Source organism: Eutrigla gurnardus, assembly GCF_963514095.1.
Source record: "Eutrigla gurnardus genome assembly, chromosome: 7".
NCBI lineage: Eukaryota > Metazoa > Chordata > Actinopteri > Perciformes > Triglidae > Eutrigla > Eutrigla gurnardus.
In genome coordinates, this window is record NC_139921.1 from 20470118 (window position 1) to 20491245 (window position 21128).

Here is a 21128-nt window from a genome sequence, read left to right on the forward strand (position 1 = left end):
TCAAATTTCCCATGTGGATCACAATGAATGGGCCGTCACTCATCACATGAAGTTCATCCTACAAATAGCCACATGGCTGTCTCCTATTAAGCTGCTGTTGTCATTAAATCATTGTCATTAAAGAGGTCACTTGATACATTTCACAAATAATTTTATGATCTGCTGGAGATACATATTTAAATATTATATATATATATATATATATATAAAATATTTGGCAATTCTTTTTTGCAAAGACTGGTTATCTTATTGGTTGAGCTTCTATCACAGTGACCCACCCATTGTCTTCTCCTCTGTCTGTCTCTTTGTTGTGTTTGCTGCCAATGGTTTAGCCCACAAAGCCAGTCATTGCCGGCCACGCTGCCATAGCAACCAGGAAATACTCAGCCATCAGTGGAGTAGTGTGTGTGAATGTGTTAGGGGGATAGGGAGAGCAGAACATGATGAGTCGGAGTCCAGACGGACCACAACAACACAAAGGACTAATTTTCACCTTTTGCCCGTAACGGTCTCCTCGCTCCGTCTTCCACCAGGCTTGTGAGTGACTGAACGGTGTCTGCATGGATCAAAGATCATGTAATGCGTGTTTGTATTAATGTGTGACCTAAAGAATGCGGTGTGTGAATGCATTCGGTGCGAGGATGGTCAGTAAATGCAACGCTAGCGAGTGAACTTATATGTATGTAGGGAGATTTATATGCTGTGTGGACTCAAAACCACTGAAGAGCCTTTTTTTTTTTTTTTTTTTTTAATGTGTCTGTGACAGTAAGAGCTGGCTTATAGATGGCTGCCAGCACCGCAGCCCCAACTATCCTGCCTCCAGTGAAGAGTGTGGTGGTGTATAAGAATGGAGACCCGTTCTACAGTGGACGGAGGTTCGTGGTCAACCAGAGACAGGTGGCCTCCATGGAGGCCTTTCTGACCGAGGTGACGCAGAGCATCGGGGCTCCACTTGCCGTCAGGACTCTGTACACACCCAGACAGGGCCACAGGGTCACGGACCTCGAGGACCTTCGGACGGGAGCCCAGTATGTCGCCGCTGGCTTCGAAAGGTTCAAGAAACTGGAGTAAGTACAACAAAAAAGATTCCCTGTGCTGATAATAGGGGTCATTTTAATATACAGTTCCTATAATAACATGAAAGTGACTTGATTTAGAATGAATCCTAACATCCTATTTGGTGAAATCTGTTGTTTTTATTTAGTTACATGAACGCAAGAATGAAAAAGCAGCCTGTTGCCCGTGAAGAAACCCAGGTAGGCTTTAATTTTCTCCTGTGGACGGCTTGCTTTTTACGGCCAACAGCACAGTCCATCACTGATTAATCCCTTTCTAACCCGGAGGAATGCACCACCAGACTGCACTGTACTCGTATCGCCTTGATCCGTTTGAGCGCCTGCCAAATCAAATATGAAAATGACTTAAGGGCGTTCCATTATCGGGACAAGCTCACGTTTGCCGCCATTAGTCAGATCCCCCATTGCGCTCACCGTCAGAGATCAGAATTAATTTGATCATTTTCATCAAGAAAATGCTCTAAATTAATGTGAACTCTTGCTTTCCTTTGCTGATGATGCTCTCTTAACATTCACACACGGAGCCTTTCACAAGTGTGCTCTCGGTCTCAAACCACCCGCGTTACTTCTTTGAAGACCAGAAAAGGAGCAGAGAGTGATCGTGTGTGCCTTGGGTGTTTGCCATTTGGAAGGCAGAGTTCTGCAGTTTTAAAGCCTTACATGCCTGTGTTGTGGTTGCTGTGGAACAATGCAGGGAGTGTGTCGGTAGCTCGTGTGAGTTGTGTTTAATCCTGCCGGCGAAACAAAGAGTTGTGCTTTCACGCCGTGTTATCCGGGCGATGTGCTTGTCCGGACAGGCCCAGAGCTCACCCCACGCCTCCTTCTCTGCACTGTAAATTGCCACCTCACTGTGAAAACAACAAGGGCAGATTGTCAATCCCCGGTTTGCTCTGAGTTGATTGATTTAGTCCAGCTGGGCATCAGAGGCTCCAGATTGCATTGATATGGGACGATATGGGCCTTGAGAGGAGCCCTCAGATCAGACTGTGAATGAGCCACTGAAGAAGCCCTGCGGTGATTGGTTTCCGTGGCTGCAGCACTTGAGCTGACATGAGCAGAATAGTTAGTCAGTCATTACACATCGAGGATAACGGATTCTGCCGCGATAGAAGTGCAGTGTAATTGAGTGTGCGGGACAAGGACGATGTGAAAGGGATTTTCAATATCGCTGAGGAAGTGACAATTATGATTTTTTTTCCCTTTTTTTTTTGCAGTACCATGCATCTAATTATCTGAATGTCTTCTGCAGATCAAAGTAACCCAGAGGCCAAATGTTTCAGCCAAATGGAGGAAGTTTGTTCCCGTACCTTGCATTATACAGTGAGAAACAATGCAAATACACACACGACTGTCATCACACATTTAGTGTAGTTTCTATGATGATTTTTGGTGACCAAGGAAACGCCTGTCTTCCAAATTTACTGCGTTGTCTCATAGCTTGGGCTGAAATCAATTTCCCATAGGGGGACCCAAGGATTGCAGAATTTGTTCCCCATCTCCTACACTGGAATAACATGAAGCAATAATCTTGTCATGGCCACTATAGACAGGAGGAATGGTTTAAAATGTAAAAATAAAAAAATAATAATTCACCTATCGTTTCTGTTCAGCGTTTTCCGTAATGGAGACCTGCTGTGTCCACCATTCCGATTCATCATCCCTCGGAGCATGCAGCAGGACCTGGAGAAGATTCTGAGTTTGGTCACAGAGAAGGTCAGCCTACGAACCGGAGCTGTGCGCAGGTCAGTGACACTGACAGATTCGTCTCATACACTCTGTGGAGCACAAATAGAGAATACATATACCCCCCTCCCCCACCACCACCACCACCACCAACTCCTGTGTTTCTCAGGTTGTGCTCTCTGGAAGGAGCAACTGTGTCCTCAGCTGTGGAGCTGGAGACTGGCCACTGCTATGTTGCCGTGGGAACCGAGAGGTTCAAGAAACTTCCATATGTGGAGCTATTGGTTTCAAAAGCCACAGAGAGGTATTGTTATGCGAGATTCACTGTGAACGTGTGCAGAGATGCGTGTTCGTGTGCGTCTGTTCTGCTCTCTGAAATAAAAGGATGGACATAATACTGTGCACTTTATCTTTTCACATGACATTTCTTTTATTTTGTAGATATTACACAGAAAAGAGAAGGCCGTTAAGGAGGAATGAGGTACCTTACGTTAATCCTGTAATTTACAGTCTTACTTATTGCAACATGTGTCAGTGACAGCCGTCTTTGTGTGTTTCTCTTAGAACAGGAAAACAGGAAGCGGTCCAGAAGACCAGTACAGTGACTCAGCCCTCCTCGACTCCCCAGAGGTAAAAAAACTAAATGTATTAAGTGAATTTGTTTGGTGTATTTGCTCTAATTCAATACGTGAGAAACTGTGCAGATGATTTTTTTTGCATCACATGAATTTCAGTCGGATGGTCGGAGGGTGAAGTCGACAGGAGATGAAGCTGCAGCTCCAGCAGCCGTACAGCAGAGCAGCAGGAGGGAGGGAGCAGACGAGGCCTCCGCGTTCTACGCCCGGCCAGTCAAGATCCGCAGCTACAGGCAGCAAAGGCCACCGCCCAGCAGTGGATCTGGTTAGGATACCTAACTTTTATATCATTTTAAATGTGAAATGTTAATGTTATAGCAGCTTTTTAAGTTCCGTCTGTATTCCAGTCCAACCCAGCGTGTTTAGAAGAGCATCGCGGAAGAGAAGAGAGGAGGTGCGAGGGGCCGAGGAGGTGCACGAGGATGAAAACACAGCAACAGAGCTTCCTGTTGACCAGGTTAGCTTTGCCCAGCCTTGTAACCACGCAGTACGACGCTCGGATTAAATGCTGAAATGTCACTGAAGGAGGTGAAAAGAATTGCTGCAAATCCATGTTTGAAGCAGAGGCAAATCTAAATCTGTCTTTTTTTTTCTGTCTCAAGAGAGCTGCAGAAATAGTGGAGGATGAGGAACTGAACAACCAAAATAATCCTGTGCACAACACACAGCAGGTGGGCATGAATCAAAAAATGTTTTTCATGTTCCACATGAATGTTAGCTGCTTATCCGAGTGGAGAACTCGGAAAAATGTTCGACATAATGGACAGAATATAATTGAGAAAAGAGACGGGTCTTAATTTATGCATTTCTGCATTATGGCCCCCTTGCTGGATTAAAGTCGACAGTTCAAATCACCACGAACATGTGACGCATGATTCTGTATTCTGCATGTGAAAACACAAAAAAATCCTTATCTGTTTTCCTCAAGAGAAATGCACAAATTCTAGAGAGTGAGCAGCAGAATGGGAGCCAACACCCACACAAACATAATGGAAAGCAGGTACAGTATGCATGCGAGTGGGTGTTTACATAATCCTAATGCATGCATCTGAAAATCAGGTTATTTCTGTAAAAATGAGTTCAGAGTATATTTTTGTCCTAGGATCAGTCACCAAAGCAAGACGGTGTGAAACACACAGAAGATTCTGCTCCGACTGAGGAGAGTGCTGCTGAAATCCTGGTACAAACACACACTACACACACTCAGGAGTCCACAGATTCATTCAGCATTCAACGTGTCTCTCATTTCAAAAGGAGCCTGAGCTGAAGCAGACGTCTTCAAAGTCCAGGCCTTCGTCATCGGCCTCTCATGGACAAAACGGAGTAGAAAAGGCGACTTCACAGGAGAAACCGCAGAATGGTCATCGGGAGGACTCGTGAACAGAGAGGTCAATGCCATCGGAACAGCAGATGACCCAGATGTTATGAAAATAACAACAAACGCCACAGGAGAAGGACACACTATCATAAGCTCTGATACGATCTGCTGCAATCCACAGTCAGTCAGACACTTCAACACTTCCCTGACACTGTAAGCTTCCCAAAGTCCCGGTCTTTCCTGTCAAACGCTACAGGGACAATTCTGATGCAGATATTGTGTAGATGTTCAGTGAAGTTTATTCCATATACGACATGTACATAAGAAACAATATTTTTGGGGACATTTTAAGCCTTAATGTATTTTGGTTTTGCAGAAATGAGTGATGGAGATGGTGAAATAATTGTGTTTTGCCAACAATTTATCAACAAAAGTCACAAGCTGGATCGATGCAACAATAACAAAGTCATCTGTACAGTGTTTTGTGATGATTAAATGTGACAATAAAAATATATACTATGTACATTACTGTTATTACTGAAATCCAAACATATTTACAGAGAATATAAGAAAGAGAAAGTGTATCTAATACATCATGTATACAAGGTAGAAGGAAACACTAAAGTTCAGTGCCTTAAAAACAGCTTCATCCTTGTTGAACTAAACAGCAATTTGTGCTTTTCTGTGTCCTGCTCTTCCCCAAACACACAACACAGAAGACAGAAGACAACCGCAGTAAAATGTCCCTGTTAAACCAGGAGGTTAGATCTGAATGATCCGCCGCTTTATTTGTATGTCGTCTCTATAGCATTTATGCAGATGCCTGCTTAATAGTCACAGTTAACAACCACCAACTTCTATACAAGCACCATAAATCTCATCTAGCTTGAAGGTGAACCCTACGTGAACCCGCTTCCCCTTCAACTTGGTGTCAGGCTTTTCTGGACGGGTCTTTAGAAGCTCACGCTGAGTTCATTTCGGCACAATCCTCCAGCTAGGACTGTTGCTCTAAGGAGTCTCTGTCTGAATCTAAATCACCCCCTCTTGTCCTGCTCCAGCTCTGCTAAGGCCATATTTCCTCCCCTGCTAAGGAATCAGTTGAAGGAACTGGATAATTTGTTTTCAAGAAGACATATTGTGCTCATTTCCAGGTTCATCGTTGTATTCGGGGTTTGAATGCTTTAATAGAAGTAACAAAAAGAGGAGTAGAACGAACATTTCCATTCAAATCAACGTAGCAGGATGGTCAGAGCGGCGGCCATTTTTATGTGTACCGTTGCCATTGCGACAGATGAGTGACATCATTTTCTGTAACAAGTGCATCATTTAACAGTGGAATTAGCAAGCTAAGCTAGCTCCCTAAAATTATAGCTCCCTAAACCATGCATTAATGCTACAGCGATTACCGAAAATAAGCCAAAACAAGCTGGTGAGTAGCTGTAGCGCTGGCTCAACAGACACCTCCGCTTTACTTTCACAGTATTTACATAGCACACTTTCTTTATAACAATAATATATATTCAAAAACAACATGAAAATCTCACTTTTAATCCTTATCTCATTCGTGTGCAGTCATATTCTGCTTCCCAGTGTCTTTGCCATCAATAGAGCTTATAACACACAGAGTGATGCCAGCCATGGTGAGGAACATTCCCGTGACAGCCTCTGCAGGGAGTGAGGAGTGCGGGGGAGGATGAGAGGGAAAAATGAAGGTTAAAAAAAGCACATCTTAAAAATCGGAACACATCCAGTACAGTATTTTTTTTCAAGGTGAGAAGAAAGACAGAGGAGGGAATTAATTGCTCAATAACGGCTTGGCACGCTGGTCAAGTGACGCTGAGCAGAGTGACTGACGTCTTGCTTATGTAACATCTCTGAACGTGTTCTGGGAGCCAAATGTTTGCATGCGACTGCTTTGGCACTGAAAAGCAAGCTAGTGTATGGAAATGAGTCACTTACGTTTTCCTCCAAACTCTTCCCCCAGAAACTTGCCAGTGAGCAGAGTACAAAGGAAGGTGAGAGAGTTTGCCACAGGAACAGCAAGCGATAACTCTGGGTAAAAGGGAGGCAAAAATAGAATATAAGATATAATATTCTACCAAATTAACATGCAAATGCTCTGCATCCTGCTGTCCAAAGATAATGCAAATCTCTGGAGAAATTATTATGTAGCCACTAACAAACATGAGTCCTCTTGGAAGTAATAGTTACAATATGAGTTCCAGTATTCTTTTTAATTCTCTAATGTTATCCAAGGTAATAGATGGAAATGTTTTTTTTTTTAATACAAAAAACAGTAGAAATAGCGGTGCTTTATAATAAAAGCTTTCCCACAAGCAGGAGCATTTCTTAGAATGTGGTGTGAGGTCAGTTTAGAGGCGACACAATTGGTCGATCAACAGAACTATTTTCCTTATTAAATCATCATTTATTTTTCAAGCAAAAATGGCAAAAATATTTGCATGTGCCAGATCCTGAAATCTGAGGATTTGATGATTTCAGTATAGTAAATTGATCATTTTTGTCTTTTATAATTGAAAAAGAAAAAGAAAGCAATTTAAAAACATCAACGTGAGCTCCAGGGAACTGTGACTGGCATTTTAAATATTACATTTTAAATATCAAAAGATTCATAATCTGCAGATGTGTGCGTGTGTGTGCGTCACCTGTGGTGGAAAGTGTATAATAGTAGACCAAAGAGCCACTCTGGTTCAGGAGAAAGGGGACCAGGTACTGTGGAGCAAGACGGTCCAATCAATTCTCATTGTAAGGAAAAGCAATTATGTCCACACTTGTAAACAGAGAAAATGTTCACCTTGAGGTTGAGGAAAAGAAACTTAACCTCCGCCAGTAACTGTGAGACTCTGTTGCTGCGTTGCACATGCTCCATCCCCTCCGTCCCTCTCTTCAGGAACGGGTTGGTGCAGCCCCACATCACCGACACCAGCAGGAGACTCAGCAGCTCCACTGCAACACGGGACAGTCGCATTCAATCACATCTTACTTTGATTATTAGTGTAGCTGAACGACTCGCGTGCTGAACGACCCGATAAGCGTCCAGCAGAAGTGCGCTTAGCACCTGCGCTACAAATACCGGTGGTCATATTGAGCTAGCTTACTTCCTTAGCACTAGCTTTAAGACGCTAGCTATGCTTTGGCTAGTTCTGTGTTCTGAATTCATCCTCAGGAGGAAGCAGATACTTAGGAGTAAGTTATATGTTCAGTCTCTAAATTCAATACGCGTGGCAAATGTTATGTTAGACATTAGCTTGTTAGCCACTCACCGACGGTCACCATCGTAATGTAAACATTCACTGTCAAGTCGCATTCAAGACTGTTCTTCACCTCAGCTGTTGGAGAACGTTACTAAAATTGCCAGAGCAATAAACTGTTTCAAACCTTTCAGTTAAATGTATTGTTTAGGACTTAATCAATTAAATGAGGCATCGACCGATTGCATGACGACTCGTTCGTTAAATGCAACATGTCTTGTCACCTCACCTTTGTTTGTTTTTTGTTTTTTTATGCTGCGATACCAAAATGTGCCAGTTGAGGGCGCAATAACTCACATCTCACCTGACTTTTTTTTTCTTTTTTCATTCTTTGAGGTAACATATATTTTTTAAACCCCATTTAATATCATTCTGTACAAATGACACTTCATTTTAATAAACAGGTCAGCCACAATTAGAAATATTATATTTTATTTTCATCTCATTTCATTTGAAGAACCACGAACAATACAAATACAGGGAGCAACAGAAATAAAGTGCAAAGTCCTTTGGTGTCCAACTAAATAGGAATCATCAGCGTGTGAGGCTGACACCCAGATGTCTCAAAGTATCATGTGGTCTCTTCGTTATACAAAGTAAAAAAACAAAGAATGACAATACAGACAATTTATAGATTTCTAAAAACAAAAAACTAATCAGAGAAAATCTGCAATGAGACTTAAACTACATTTACTCATGAACCGTCCTCCGTCGTCCTCTTTAATACAGAAATGTACGACTTGTCAAGCCATTACTGTCTTTACTACACATTTACTTCATTGTATTAGTAGCGATCTGCAAACTGTAAGACACTTTCGGCATACTCTGAACACTGACTGCAGCTAAAAGGGCTTCCTCTGAAGAAATTCTTGGTTTCCCATCATGCACCATGCTATGTGTAATCCATCTTGTCCTTTTATGGTACCGTTTTGTTCATGATGTATGTTTTTTTGTGAGTATTGTAGTCGCCAGCAGTGGCTCAGTTGGTGAAGATTGACAGTGACATCACAGAATGAGTTTCCACAGGATTCAGTCAGTGCACAGTGTATATGGTCACGGGTGGGTCAGTCGGTGCCTGCTGTGAGACTAAACCACAGTCCTGTTGCTATGTGTTTCCTATTGAAGGCGTGTCGTGTACGGTGATCACGGTGGATCCACTGGCGGTGCTGAACTGCTCCATGTGGTTCCCCTCCACGCTGTTCAGCTCCGCTCTGGGCAGCTGGAAGCCGTTCTCCGAGACCGGGCTCGAACTAAACATGCTGCCCGACACAGAGTTGACTCCCATGGTGCTCAGCGGCATGTTGCTGTGAAGTGTGGATAGTGACGTCTTGGGACGAGGTTTGGAGCCGCCGCCGGCCCCCAGGACTCTGGATACACGCGTCCGCCTGGTGGCAAATAAACCACAATGTCACTCATAGTTACTTCCAGCAGACATAGTGGTCATAAAAATGACAACAAGGAGACACATAAGAAAGAACATAATGGGTAATATTCCCAGTCCCAATTGTTTTGGCCTTTGTCCCCTCAAAATGAATGTCTGCATGTGAGTAGATTCATCGTTCCTCATTTCATATCAAGTTTGATATATCAACTTTATGAGCACTTTATTCAAAGTGGTTCGTCTCCTTAAATTGTTTTATTTGAATACCTTTTAGAAGGGTTAAGAAAACAATCAATTATAGAAAAGTAGGGTCAAATTAATGTAATTATCTTCACAATTAAAATAAATTAAATTGGGCATTTTATACTACATTATACTTCTATTTCAGAGGTAAATATTGTAAATATGTTGTCATACTGGATAGTTAACCTCCTGAAGCCTCTAAAATATCTGATATAACGATCCAAGAAGGGAACACCGTGCAGAAGGAAAAGCCACAGCTTGCATGTGTCCTAAACTGACCTTTAAGAATATGATGATATGTTTTTTATCAGCCTGATTTAAAAAGATTAGGCTATGACAGCAGCAGGTGTCTAGCCCTCCAGGAAGTGGATAAATATAGCATTGTTGTGCTTCACCCTCGTGGCATTCGCTATGCAGGAATCGGCCTGTCAAACAGGAATGCGGCCCCACCTGTTGTACGTCTTCAGGATTATCAGGAGAAGGGCGAGAACGAGGATGATGCCTATGACGATGACGGCGATCATTGCCCCGGAACCTAAAACCACAGAGAAAAAGAGCAGTTCACATGTTGAGCGGTTTGCTTTTCCAGCCGGCGCTTCTCTTCTAAAAATTTGCATTCGAGATTTGACACATTCCCTCTGTTCCATGCCGTGCGACTCGTTATGTGTACTCTCCAGAAGTAGTGTGTGGTAGCTTAGCAACGGCGTCACTCACAGGCAAACAGAACATGGCAAATATGTCCTATGAAATACACGGGTGCCACTCCCGTTGGAGACATCGAGATTAGACTGCGTGACGCAATAGCTTATCATACTTTTTTTTGGCTGTAATCTCTGGGACATACAGGGAAATGTTAAGATCTGATGGTGTCCACAACAAACACCGTGGGTGTGTTTTATCGAAATCCAATGCACACACACACACACACACACACACACACACACATACACACTTACTCTGGATGAGTATTTGTTCTTTGGTCTTTGTGACGGCGGTTGTGTTGGAAGGTACTGTAGTGTTGGTCACAGGTGAGACAGTTGAAGCTTGCATCTTCAGCAATAACCTGCACAGAAAAAACAAACACACTGAATATTCTCTGACAGCATGACTGGACACCACAGTTATGTGAAGGCAATACGGTTTCTGCCACAGTCAAAACCACGGATTAAAAGTGAGGAGACCTAATGGAATCAGGACATAATATTGGGATTTGTAGATGATCAATGTGATATAGGTTTTAGGGTGTAGATGTAGAAGGATTATAGGTTTTATTAGGATATAGAAACTCACCTGAACATTATGCATGATATACTAACCAGTGGTGACTGTATGTGCTGGCCGGATTACAGCTATCTTTTCAAATACATACACTATTCAAACCTACACGACATAGAACGTGATTGAGCGACTTTGCGTTCGTTCTTCATCAATTGGCGTTAAAACAACACGGCAGGTTCATAAATCACTCTCATGTCTCTCATGTCAAAGCTTTAACATAATGGTTTTAGATGTGCATCATCAGACTGATCGTGCAGACAGAGCTACCGGGGAACAATGTTGAGTGTTGGATGAGTACATACAGTTCTGGTTTGGGAGGATTCACATTCATTGTTATCAACCTCGATGGAGGAAATGTTCTTTTTTCAGTCATGCACAGAAACAAACAGGAACATCACAACACAAAGCTGTTACAGCATTGTTTAAAAGGCACTTTTCCTGTTACCTGTCATGCTATTTATCAATCTAGATTGTTTTTGTGTGTATGGCACTCTACCTGCGGTGTAGGTTAAGAAACACGTCTGGTAATAGTTTCCATTTAATTCAGTCACTGAAAAGACTAAAACCAACAACTGATCCTATCAAGTATCGTCAGTTTATTCAAAGCCTGATATAACTTGTTCCTCCATAAACGATAAGAAACACATCGGTGAGACAGACATGTTCTTACATTATGATGAACAATTCTGTGCATCATCACACATTCATTGTCCTGCAGACGTAAATATTGACTGAAGAAAAACGCGTTATTTTGGTTTTCTCCTGTTGGAGTAACATCTGCTAAAAAACTGCTTGCCATGACTCATTTAATCGACAGCAACGATGCATATTCTCAGAGCTGTATGTGTTGCTTCCGGCAGATTGTCTCCTCTGTCGTGTAGGAGGATCCAGGGAAGTGGTCCACATGCAGCTGTGGGTCAGGGTTCTCCCTGGAACTGACACAGTGTCACATGAAATGATTCCACCTGCACTCACCGGGGTTTTAATTGCCATAAAAAAAAACAAAAAAACAAAACAAAAGGCCCTTTGTTTTAAAAATGTCAGTTCGGTTTCCATTTCCACCACTGAACCGCACACGCATCCTCATGGGAGTTCCTCATCCTCTTTTCACGCAAATAGCAAACCGCTGAGTCATGCTTCCGTGACTCAGCGTTGTGGATCATAATTGTTTACGTGATTACCTTTAATTATATGTCCTGGTATGTGAAAGCAGCTTTCTTCATGGTTTTGCAGGCAGTTTTGTAAACCTTCTAGCATGTGTCACCAGTGTGTTGACTTCTCAATTTCCAACTAAACCAGTTAATTATAGGGGATTAAAACATTGCTACAAAGAGGTGTATACACGCTGTACTGTGGCTGAGAGAAGTGGAATTTTTTTTTTTTTTTTTGCATTGGCAATTAATAAAGCTGGAAACCCTGACACACACACACTACCTCTATTCTCCGGCTGCTCTATTGATTACATTCAAATTCAATACAAGTAAATATGCAAAACCTTTCCTTCCACAGCATCACTGCCTGTGGAGAAACCTCTGATGGTTGAGTTCATGAACATCAGTTAAAAGGGGTTGTCGACAGGCATTAGACTGCTGTCACTGTTAAAATGATCAAATGAAGTCATGACAGTAGCTTTTGCTCCCCGAATGAGTTCACCTAAAAAGCACGAGTAATAATTATTACAAACGTCCCCGTTGCATGCGTAGCTGCTGCTGCTACAAAGACCCTGTTATTAAAAATGAAAAGGTGGGAGTTCAGTGGCTGTCTAATGAACACCTGACAGCTGAAAGACAAGCTGACACACTTTCTGTGTTCTCTTTCACACAAACTTACAGAGGCCGGATTCTTACTTGCCACGGGTCCTGCAGGTGTTCTTATTAGATGAGACCATCCATGTGACCCTCGCTTCCATCTACAGCTAGCAGCCGGTGGGCTTAGCTTAGCATAAAGACTGGAAGCAGGGGGAAACAGCTAGCGTGGCTCCGTCACAACACAAGCAAACATAAAGATGATAATTCCCTGTATTTCTTGGCTTCACTGGTTGCCTGGCAACTGCTCCCAGCAAGCTTTGAATCACTTTTTGTGCAGATTTAACAAACAAGATATAACATGCTACTAAGTGAACTTTAGAGGCTCATTTCTTTTCTTCTTTTTTTTTGCCTTTTGACAGAGCCAGGCAAGCTGTTTCACCTTGTTCCCAGTCTTTATTATAAGCTAAATGTACCAGCTACTGACTCCAGATACATATTTGCCATAAACACATAAGAGTGATCAATTTTCTCATTTAACTCTCTGCAAAAAAATATGTTTTTATATATTTTTTTCACTCAAATGCACTTCATTCGGAGAGGTTATGAGATAAGTTACGTGGCTCCTTTTCATGTGCTATTTGGCTTTCTGCGTGTAATGTATGGACAAACACAGTGGCAGCTTGTGTACACAGCCTTAACCATTAATGGAGTGGAAAAGTTTACATTTCACCTCCACGGTACGTCTATCCTTACAGCATTGTAAAAGGGACCATTTACAACCCCGCTCATGTGACGCTCGTCCGAGACAAAGAGCATTCCAGCGATGGGGCTGAGATTTGCAGAAATGATTCCACGAGCTAGGGGGGTTTTGAGACTTGAACCCAGTACTCAATACCGGTGTGTACTGTACGCCGTATCCAGCTTCCTGCTCGACGGCAAACATTGCTCAACCGACTGCCCCAGTGTTGACACACACTATTAAGGCCAGAGATTAGAAATGACATATATCATATTGGCTGTTTGCAGAGGTGACAGTGTCTGATAAGTCGCTGACTGATCGGACGCTGTGGGAAGTTGGTAATAGCACAGTTGTGGTAACATGGTGGAGAAAGCTTTAATCACAAATTTGCCTGAGAGGGCCTAGCACAATATGTACGGTATATATACTCCAAACAGAAGGCCGCGTCTTGCTGTGAGGCGACGTTGCTAACCACGCCGCCGCCATAAATTCAAACATTACGAACAACAAATACACAACATAAAGGTCACCTGATTTATGTGTGTGCAGACGAGAGGGACTTTGTACTCATAAATCCACGTGCACAATATAGGGTAGCTCGTGATTAGAGAGGTCTATGGATGTGACGGCTTTTTTACTTATTGTGCAATGATAATGTCATAGATATGATATAAAGGACTTTTTTCATCTCTCTTCATACTTACTTGCAGGAGTTTTTTTTCCTCTGAACAATTAGGATGGCCTGTTAAAAGTTAACCGCTGTACTTTTCAACATATTTCCACACGTCTAAGTGACTGATGGGGACAACATTTTTTTTTTTTTTAAATTGGTGAAGTATTGAATTGAAAATGCTCATTTCACAGATTTCAGAACTAGACTTCTCTACAAAACACACAATAACAAACAGATGGGATCAAGGGAAATGTAGAGAAGAATGATTTATTTCTCTGCAGGGTTTTTTCATAATGTAAGACACTTCTAAGACAATCCGAGCCGAGCAGTTTTGGTGGACGTACATTGACGATGAGGAGCTGCTACAAGTAAAAACAAATCATTGTCCCCTCCCCTTAGTGTGAAAAATAGTGTCCAGGTACAAAGAGTTCACCTTTAAGATGCCGTCATTGTGATCTTGCCCAGAGAATTCTCCCGTTTTCATTCATCAGGATGTAAATTCCCCAAAAATGTATGACAGGAATGCACCGCTGTTTTTGTTGTTCTTCTTCTTCTTGTGTTGGATAAAGGGACTAAAACACTGTGTTATACAATGACCCTTGACCCATTGCACTTTGATCATACAGAACAGAGATATTTAGCTCAAGCGGATTTTTGATAAGTTACAATAAGAAAAAGTGAATTTCTGAATGTTTGAACACTCTTCTTATTACAAAAAAGGTACAGTGTGATCATATTAGCCTTTGTCCTGTTACTGTAGAAACGTTTTTATCACTACTTCTACTTTACAAAAGGCCAGAACAAGCTTCTCTATGAAGAACATGTGAACCCATCAGTCAGGTTAATTTGATGATCGCTGCTCATCTCATGTACATTACTACTCTTGTACAATATGCACAGGTATTTGCAGTGTTGCCAACTGCAGCCCTGGTACACGCCAGCGGTTTGTCAGTAGTGGTTGGGTGTGTCAACAGAAGGGCTAGGTTTGGTGTGGTTGAGGTCACGAAAGGATCGGGAGAGCCCTCGGCTGAGGGAAACACCTCCAGTTAACACACCTCACACAAAACCAAACTCAACCATCCTACTTCCTGGTCACTTCCTGACTTTACGGCTTCAACCGGACCTCCTAGTAATGACTTCGACTGGACCGCCTGGAACATAAACAACTTTTGCTTGGCACTGCCTAAATAGCAAATACCATAATTACCCTGAGCAGCACGAACATCCGTAATAATAATAATAATTAATATGCTTAAAGCATGCTTCTTCAAAGCACACAGTAACGTCATCGGCAAAATGTTTCCACCGCATTCTGCCCCTCCTAGATTTTAGGTGGGGTGTCCGTTTGTCTACAGCCTCATGGTGTCGCTCCACATTAACATTAAACCATGAAAACCACGTGAAAGATGATGCCGCCGATCGATTTCGCTCTGTACATTCATTCAGATTTCAAACTCAATACAATTCTGACCTGATCATTTGCACAACCAGCTGAGAAAACATTCTTTCACACGTGACACTGTTTCCCCGCGCTTTCAGTCCTTTATGCTAAGCTATGCTACGCTATATGTAAGCTAACTAACCACCGGCGGTAGCTTCAAATTTCACATACAGATCTAAGAGTGGCATTAATCTCTCTGCCATTCAAGGACAATAGCAGTATGAGAAGAAAATAGTTAAAATCCACATGAACATTTGAACTCTTACTTAAAAGATACTTTTGATGTGTTCAGGCAAAGGAATTTAGCAGCTAACAGCTAATCGGGTGACTTTAGCATCAGTATCTTGTTCCAGGCTTCTCCCGGCTGTAATATGAGTTTGTTTGTTGTCCCACAAATTGCAGCTATTCGCTTAGAAGGCACATTCAATATCCTTTCTTCCACCCTCAGTAAACAAATCATTTATTGCTTTTTCAGAGAGCAGACTCTCAACGCAGAACAGGAACAATTTAGTTTCCTCTTTTTTTTATACGAGGAGAGACCATACAAAGCCGTTGTTACTGTACATGTTTGCCCACACATTCGTGTTTAACGCAGGCTGGAGTCAATTTTTAAACGGCCAGAGAGAAGCAGGTTAATAAGACGCAGGTGGAGCCATTAGTTCAGCAAGCGTACAGTCTGAAGTCGCAGCAGAGGTCACCCCCACGTCATATTTAAATGCCACATACAATTTGTTTTCCAGATGTCACATGGATGAGGGACTTAACCGTGATTTTTATCAACCTCAATCCATCACTAAAGGATTTACAACAGCACTCACAGGTTCTCTGGTGACAACGTACAGGCCTGCTGCTATTGACATACCAAACTGGGATAGAACAAGTAGGATTTTAAGAATGAACTTCAACCAAATATTCCCATTTAGAATCATTCTATAGGGTTAAGGGAAACTACTTTGTCATTGAGGGTACAGCAGCTCAGCTTCCAATGCATCGTTCACGCGGTTACGAAAAAAAGCATGACAAATGGATATTTATAGAAAGGCGACCATGGCACACTCTTTCTTGTTTTTTTAAATGTTTGATTGATCCAGTCATTATCTAATGCGGCTGAGTTTGAAACAAATGGAAATGGTGGAAGATCTTGACTGACATTTATAGCCATTAAATCAGTTTATCATTCTGTAAGACATGAACATAGCGTCAGCTTTAACTTTCACTCACATCTCCACGTTCAGATCACCGAGTCCAGTCGAAATGGTCGGATACGGATGAGAAGTTACATGGGCTGAATGCTGAGAAGCAAAACTAGTGTTGAATCGGTCTGTTTAACACTTTGAAAGTCTTAAAAACTGTTTTTTTCTTGGATTGTTTACTGTGATCAGTCAAGGGGATCCGGGTGAGTCAGCCACTGACAGCTACTGTTACCGTGTCATGAGAACACTGGACGGAATAGGGATTTAAAATCTGTCCTGATGGAATCTGATTAATTACCCTAATATAGAAATTACCTCAACAGAAACCTGCTCAAATAGTGTGTTTTTTTTTAGTTTACAGTCAGTTTATTCAGAGTTCCCATGATTATTATAACCCAATAATAGGACTAATACTTTTATAGCCCCTTAAATGACTAATATTAGTCAGAATAAAGTCATGTAGCAGAGCTGGTTTCCTTCTGAGTTGCCCATCCCATTACTACAATGGGACTAATTGTATTATTACTAATAGCGATATACTTTTTAACTTTCTTCCGACAAATGTACTTATTGCAAGGTGCTTTGGATAAATGCGTCTGCTAAATACCCTAAATGTAAATGTTAATGTATATGGGGATACAAAATGAAGATAATAAATAAAGATAATGAAGATGTCTGACCAGATTATGTTTTATTTTGAGTTGCTTGCTGGTGTGAACAGTGCTTTCTAAGGCTAAGGATTTCTAAGGAGATGAAAGCATATTTTCAAAGAATGTTTATCGGAGTTGAAGAAGATAACAAAAGAAAGTACATGCAATAGCACCGTGCTTATCATCTGCAGAGCCAGACAGAGGATTACGCTTCATTTCAATGTGAAAATCAGTTCATTTCAATGTCTCAGGTTGGGCAGTGGTGATTTAGTTACAGCCTCATTATAACTGCATTCACATATTCATTATTCCATTATTAAAATGAGTGGATATTATATTCTTGAGGATGGATGGAGGGAATAGGCTTATATACTTCAACCAATAAATGCTAAAAATAACAATGTATACCGTCTAAACTGGCCAACGTCCCGCGGACATTTCAAAGTGATCTGAACTCTCAATTGAGGCTTATTAAAACAGTTGCAATCACAGTCATTAACTTCTATAGGACGGATTTAATGAGCAAAACACAGTAGAAGAACAGGTACGCTTTCTATTCTTAGAACTACACAGACAACCGGGCAAATAACTGCAAATTGTTGTTTATAAAAACGCTTCAACAAAGCTACGTGTCCAAAATTGATAAATATATCGTCATCACCAACAGTGGTGAGTGCTGTACAAACAGCGGTCATATTTTCCAACAACGTGGGTGCAGCTGATGAGATATTAAGTAGAGGTGTTCCATCAAACTGATCAATAAGAGATACAGAGGCTGATAGTGCTGGCAACCTTCGAATGGGGTCCGGTTCGACAGTAAAAGTGGATTTCTAAATCTGTTGATGAGTTTTGTGGAATGTCAGGTATTCCCTTTCACCTGCGACTCACCTGCTGTCTCGCCACAGTGTCTGGGAGCACCCCCCTCTGTTCTCACACACTCCCACACACAGTATCAGTCACAGAGCTCACACAGAAAAGATCAACTCATGTGAAATGACTAAATCTGCCAACAAGTAAGAGTGAAAAGGCTTACCTAACCGTCTCCTCGTGATTTCAACCACGATCCTTCTCCGGATGGGAGCCCGAGCAGCACAGAGCCCCCTCCCTCAGCTGACTGATGGGGGCATAGTCCAACGGTGGAAGGGCTGACAGTCACAGCAGGCACACGGGAGCAGAGAGGAAGGAAGTCCCGGCTGCCGCTGAAAGGACGGTCCCACGGGTTCAACAGAAACAAAAGGACGAAAAAGAGTTTAAAAAGCCTGCTCCCTCCGTGTGTGTGTGTTTGGAAAGTGGAATGGTAGTGAAGAGGAGGAGGAGAGTGAAGAGGAGGAGGAGGAGGCTCCACGCTTGCTCACTTGTTGCTCCTCGCTGAGAGTAATAATCTCAGGCAGCTGGTTTTTCAGGTCCTTCCGCCTGGCCCTGAGGCGTGCCGTGGCCTCTGATAAAAAAAAAAGAAAAAAAGACAGACGGACTCCTCTCTCAGAGTTGTCTGATCCGGGTCGGCTCTCACCATGACTACTGCCTCTCAAAATCACAGCGGCTGCATCTCACATGGAGTGCATATCCGGGGCTCTGTGCACCCCCCTCATCTGGTATATTAAACCAGATATATTGTATTCCTGATCATGTGCCTCTCATTTGTGGGGGAAAATAAGACTGCATGTGCATGTTGAAAGCCTTAGTTGAAAGTGAACCGAATCCCAATACTTGTCAAAAGGGTACAGGGCGTGTTTGTGTAATAGAAAACATAGGGTACGCAACAGCGTCTACTAACATTTTATGTGAAAGTTTGGCATTTTTACTACTACCTGTCTCACTCTAATTGTAGCAGACGAGTTCCCGTGACACGTCCACCATGGGAGTCTTCCCCCAAACAGTGGCAACAAGTCTTTAGGAGCTGGCCTCATGTTACCTCCAGGGGCTAGGTGGTGCCCTTGATCATAAAGCAAGTCAGTGTTGTGCCTTTGTGAGAAAGTGGAACTGAACTTCGTTTGGGCAGACGTGCATTGCTGTGCCTCGACCTCGTGGCCTGCATGCGTGCATACTGGCGTCCCCACGCCTTGCATTCAGCTGCCCAGGACAGATGTGCAGATTTGATTGAAGGTGCTTGTTTAGTGTTAATCTGTTAAGAATTCATCAGAACTTTTGGAAACTTGCAAGAATGTGATATAGTTTGTTTTGCCATGATAATGCTGGCCGTTTTCCAAATATGTCTGTTCCATCATGTTATTTCTTTGTAATGCTTGGCGTACTGATTAGAAGAAGACAATATTTCCCTATTGGTATGTAATGTAAAAGTGATGGGACGCTGACATTATGCTAACATGCTAACAAAGACAATGCTAACGGTGTAACTCGTCTTTACCATGATTAGCATCTCAAGTTGAGCGTGTTGGCATGCTAATAAAAGTATTGGCCAAATAGAAATTGACCGGAGCAAAGTTAATGGATCCCTTCAGTCCAAATTTGAATGGCGATCCCTTTAATCATTGAGAGATTTCCAATCCGGACCAGGTGTCAGAACAGCCCTAATATCCCTCTAAGAAATCTCAGAATTTCCTAGAAACCACAAACATTAAACTGCCACTGTAATCCTGTGTTGAATTAGTTTAATTGCAAACTGATTATGCATTATCAACGAGATAAAACATTTATTTTGTCCTGACAATATAAAACAGCCGGTCTTACAGGGACAGCCAGTCCTTTCTCTTCCTGAGTGAGATTAAAGTGTTTACACTCAATGTACTTATCAGTTTATTGCCTTGGGAGACTTTGATTTAAAAGCAGCGGTAAATGTTTGAATCCAGTCAGAGTAAACCCATTACACAGTAGATATCCGTCGAATCCATTATGTAGACTTTTAAGGAGCCACTTCACTATAAACTCATTGTATATAGACTCTCGTAACCCATAACTAATGCATCACTTGATTGCTGCGTGAGACGTCCGTGCCGTGTAATCCTGGAGAGTACCTTTAAAGGAATCTGGAGGCAACCGGCCCCATTAGCTCCCACGGGGGGGCCACGTTAACCTGATCTGTTCCCCTTAGGTGCACACGCATCTTCAGCTCAACAGTAAGGGTCATTGTTAAGAGGAATTCCACGAAGAGAGAGGACTTTTTGTGTCGCGGAGAGGAAGAGGAAGATACAGGGTGACGCAGCGTGGCTAATCTCACTGCTGTTTCTCAATCTCCTCTACCTTTAACATACTGACAGCTGTCTGCTGTTTTTACCTTTAGACCTTTAAGTGGGTCAGCGGGGAAACGGGTAACTTTTACGACCTTGGAGCTTCCACATATCTGCTTTTTTTATGTGTATATATATATTTTTACTCATTCAACCTGTTCTTTTTTTTCGCCAAATCATGGCTTGCTTTTTGACATCGTTTTTCACCCGTCCCATAACAATGAAGTGCAATTTGTCATTTTCATGGCTGACAAGGGGGAAAACTGCAGTGATGAAATTCAAAAGACTGTTGAGCTGGAGGTCACGGATGTATTGCAACACCTCATATTTCAGAGTTATACATTTCACATCCATTTCTGCTCACTGAGAGAATCATTAACTGCAACAACTATTAACCCCCTTAAACCGCCTATAAAAGCATGACACAGTGCCCCGCTGCTGCCACAAAAAACACCTTAAGAGGGGCCCTTTCAGCTACAGTATGACAGCTGGACACAATTAGTTAGGACCAGGCATGTATAAAGAGAAATGCATACAGCCTTGGAGGCGGCACCATTCATTCCTGTGAATGAATGGAAACAGAAGACTTCCGAGTATAAGATTACCTGAATCT

The 21128-nt window shown here is 42.2% G+C and overlaps 3 protein-coding genes across 6 annotated transcripts; 1 reads left to right on the forward strand and 2 right to left on the reverse strand.

The window, feature by feature from the left end:
- Positions 1 to 246: 246 nt before the first annotated feature.
- Positions 247 to 4960, forward strand: dcdc2b (doublecortin domain containing 2B). 3 transcript variants are annotated; one of them, XM_084013771.1, is made up of 14 exons: positions 247 to 576; positions 767 to 1067; positions 1205 to 1256; positions 2326 to 2396; positions 2687 to 2818; positions 2929 to 3063; positions 3201 to 3240; positions 3324 to 3389; positions 3494 to 3659; positions 3742 to 3851; positions 3997 to 4065; positions 4323 to 4394; positions 4497 to 4574; positions 4649 to 4960. In XM_084013771.1, the coding sequence occupies exons 2-14, from the start codon at positions 784 to 786 to the stop codon at positions 4772 to 4774; spliced, it is 1401 nt and encodes a 466-aa protein (XP_083869897.1). In that variant the 5' UTR covers positions 247 to 576; positions 767 to 783; the 3' UTR covers positions 4775 to 4960. The 3 variants fall into 3 exon arrangements, with proteins under 3 accessions (XP_083869897.1, XP_083869896.1, XP_083869898.1); XM_084013770.1 differs by having other exon boundaries at positions 247 to 1067; XM_084013772.1 differs by lacking the exon at positions 4323 to 4394 and having other exon boundaries at positions 247 to 1067.
- Positions 4961 to 5112: 152 nt separating this feature from the next.
- tmem234 (transmembrane protein 234) lies at positions 5113 to 8218 on the reverse strand. Its single transcript, XM_084013773.1, has 5 exons — positions 7997 to 8218; positions 7528 to 7679; positions 7379 to 7445; positions 6672 to 6764; positions 5113 to 6377 (listed from the first exon to the last, which is right to left on the reverse strand). Exons 1-5 carry the CDS (start codon positions 8007 to 8009, stop codon positions 6271 to 6273), a joined length of 432 nt encoding a protein of 143 aa, XP_083869899.1. The 5' UTR covers positions 8010 to 8218; the 3' UTR covers positions 5113 to 6270.
- A 181-nt stretch (positions 8219 to 8399) lies between these two features.
- ncmap (non-compact myelin associated protein) lies at positions 8400 to 18709 on the reverse strand. 2 transcript variants are annotated; one of them, XR_014597411.1, is made up of 5 exons: positions 18364 to 18709; positions 10565 to 10671; positions 10059 to 10143; positions 8673 to 9369; positions 8400 to 8636 (listed from the first exon to the last, which is right to left on the reverse strand). XR_014597411.1 is itself a non-coding variant. In XM_084013303.1 (4 exons), the coding sequence occupies exons 2-4, from the start codon at positions 10656 to 10658 to the stop codon at positions 9090 to 9092; spliced, it is 459 nt and encodes a 152-aa protein (XP_083869429.1). In that variant the 5' UTR covers positions 10659 to 10671; positions 18364 to 18709; the 3' UTR covers positions 8400 to 9089. The 2 variants fall into 2 exon arrangements, 1 of the variants encoding a protein (XP_083869429.1); XM_084013303.1 differs by having other exon boundaries at positions 8400 to 9369.
- Positions 18710 to 21128: the final 2419 nt, after the last annotated feature.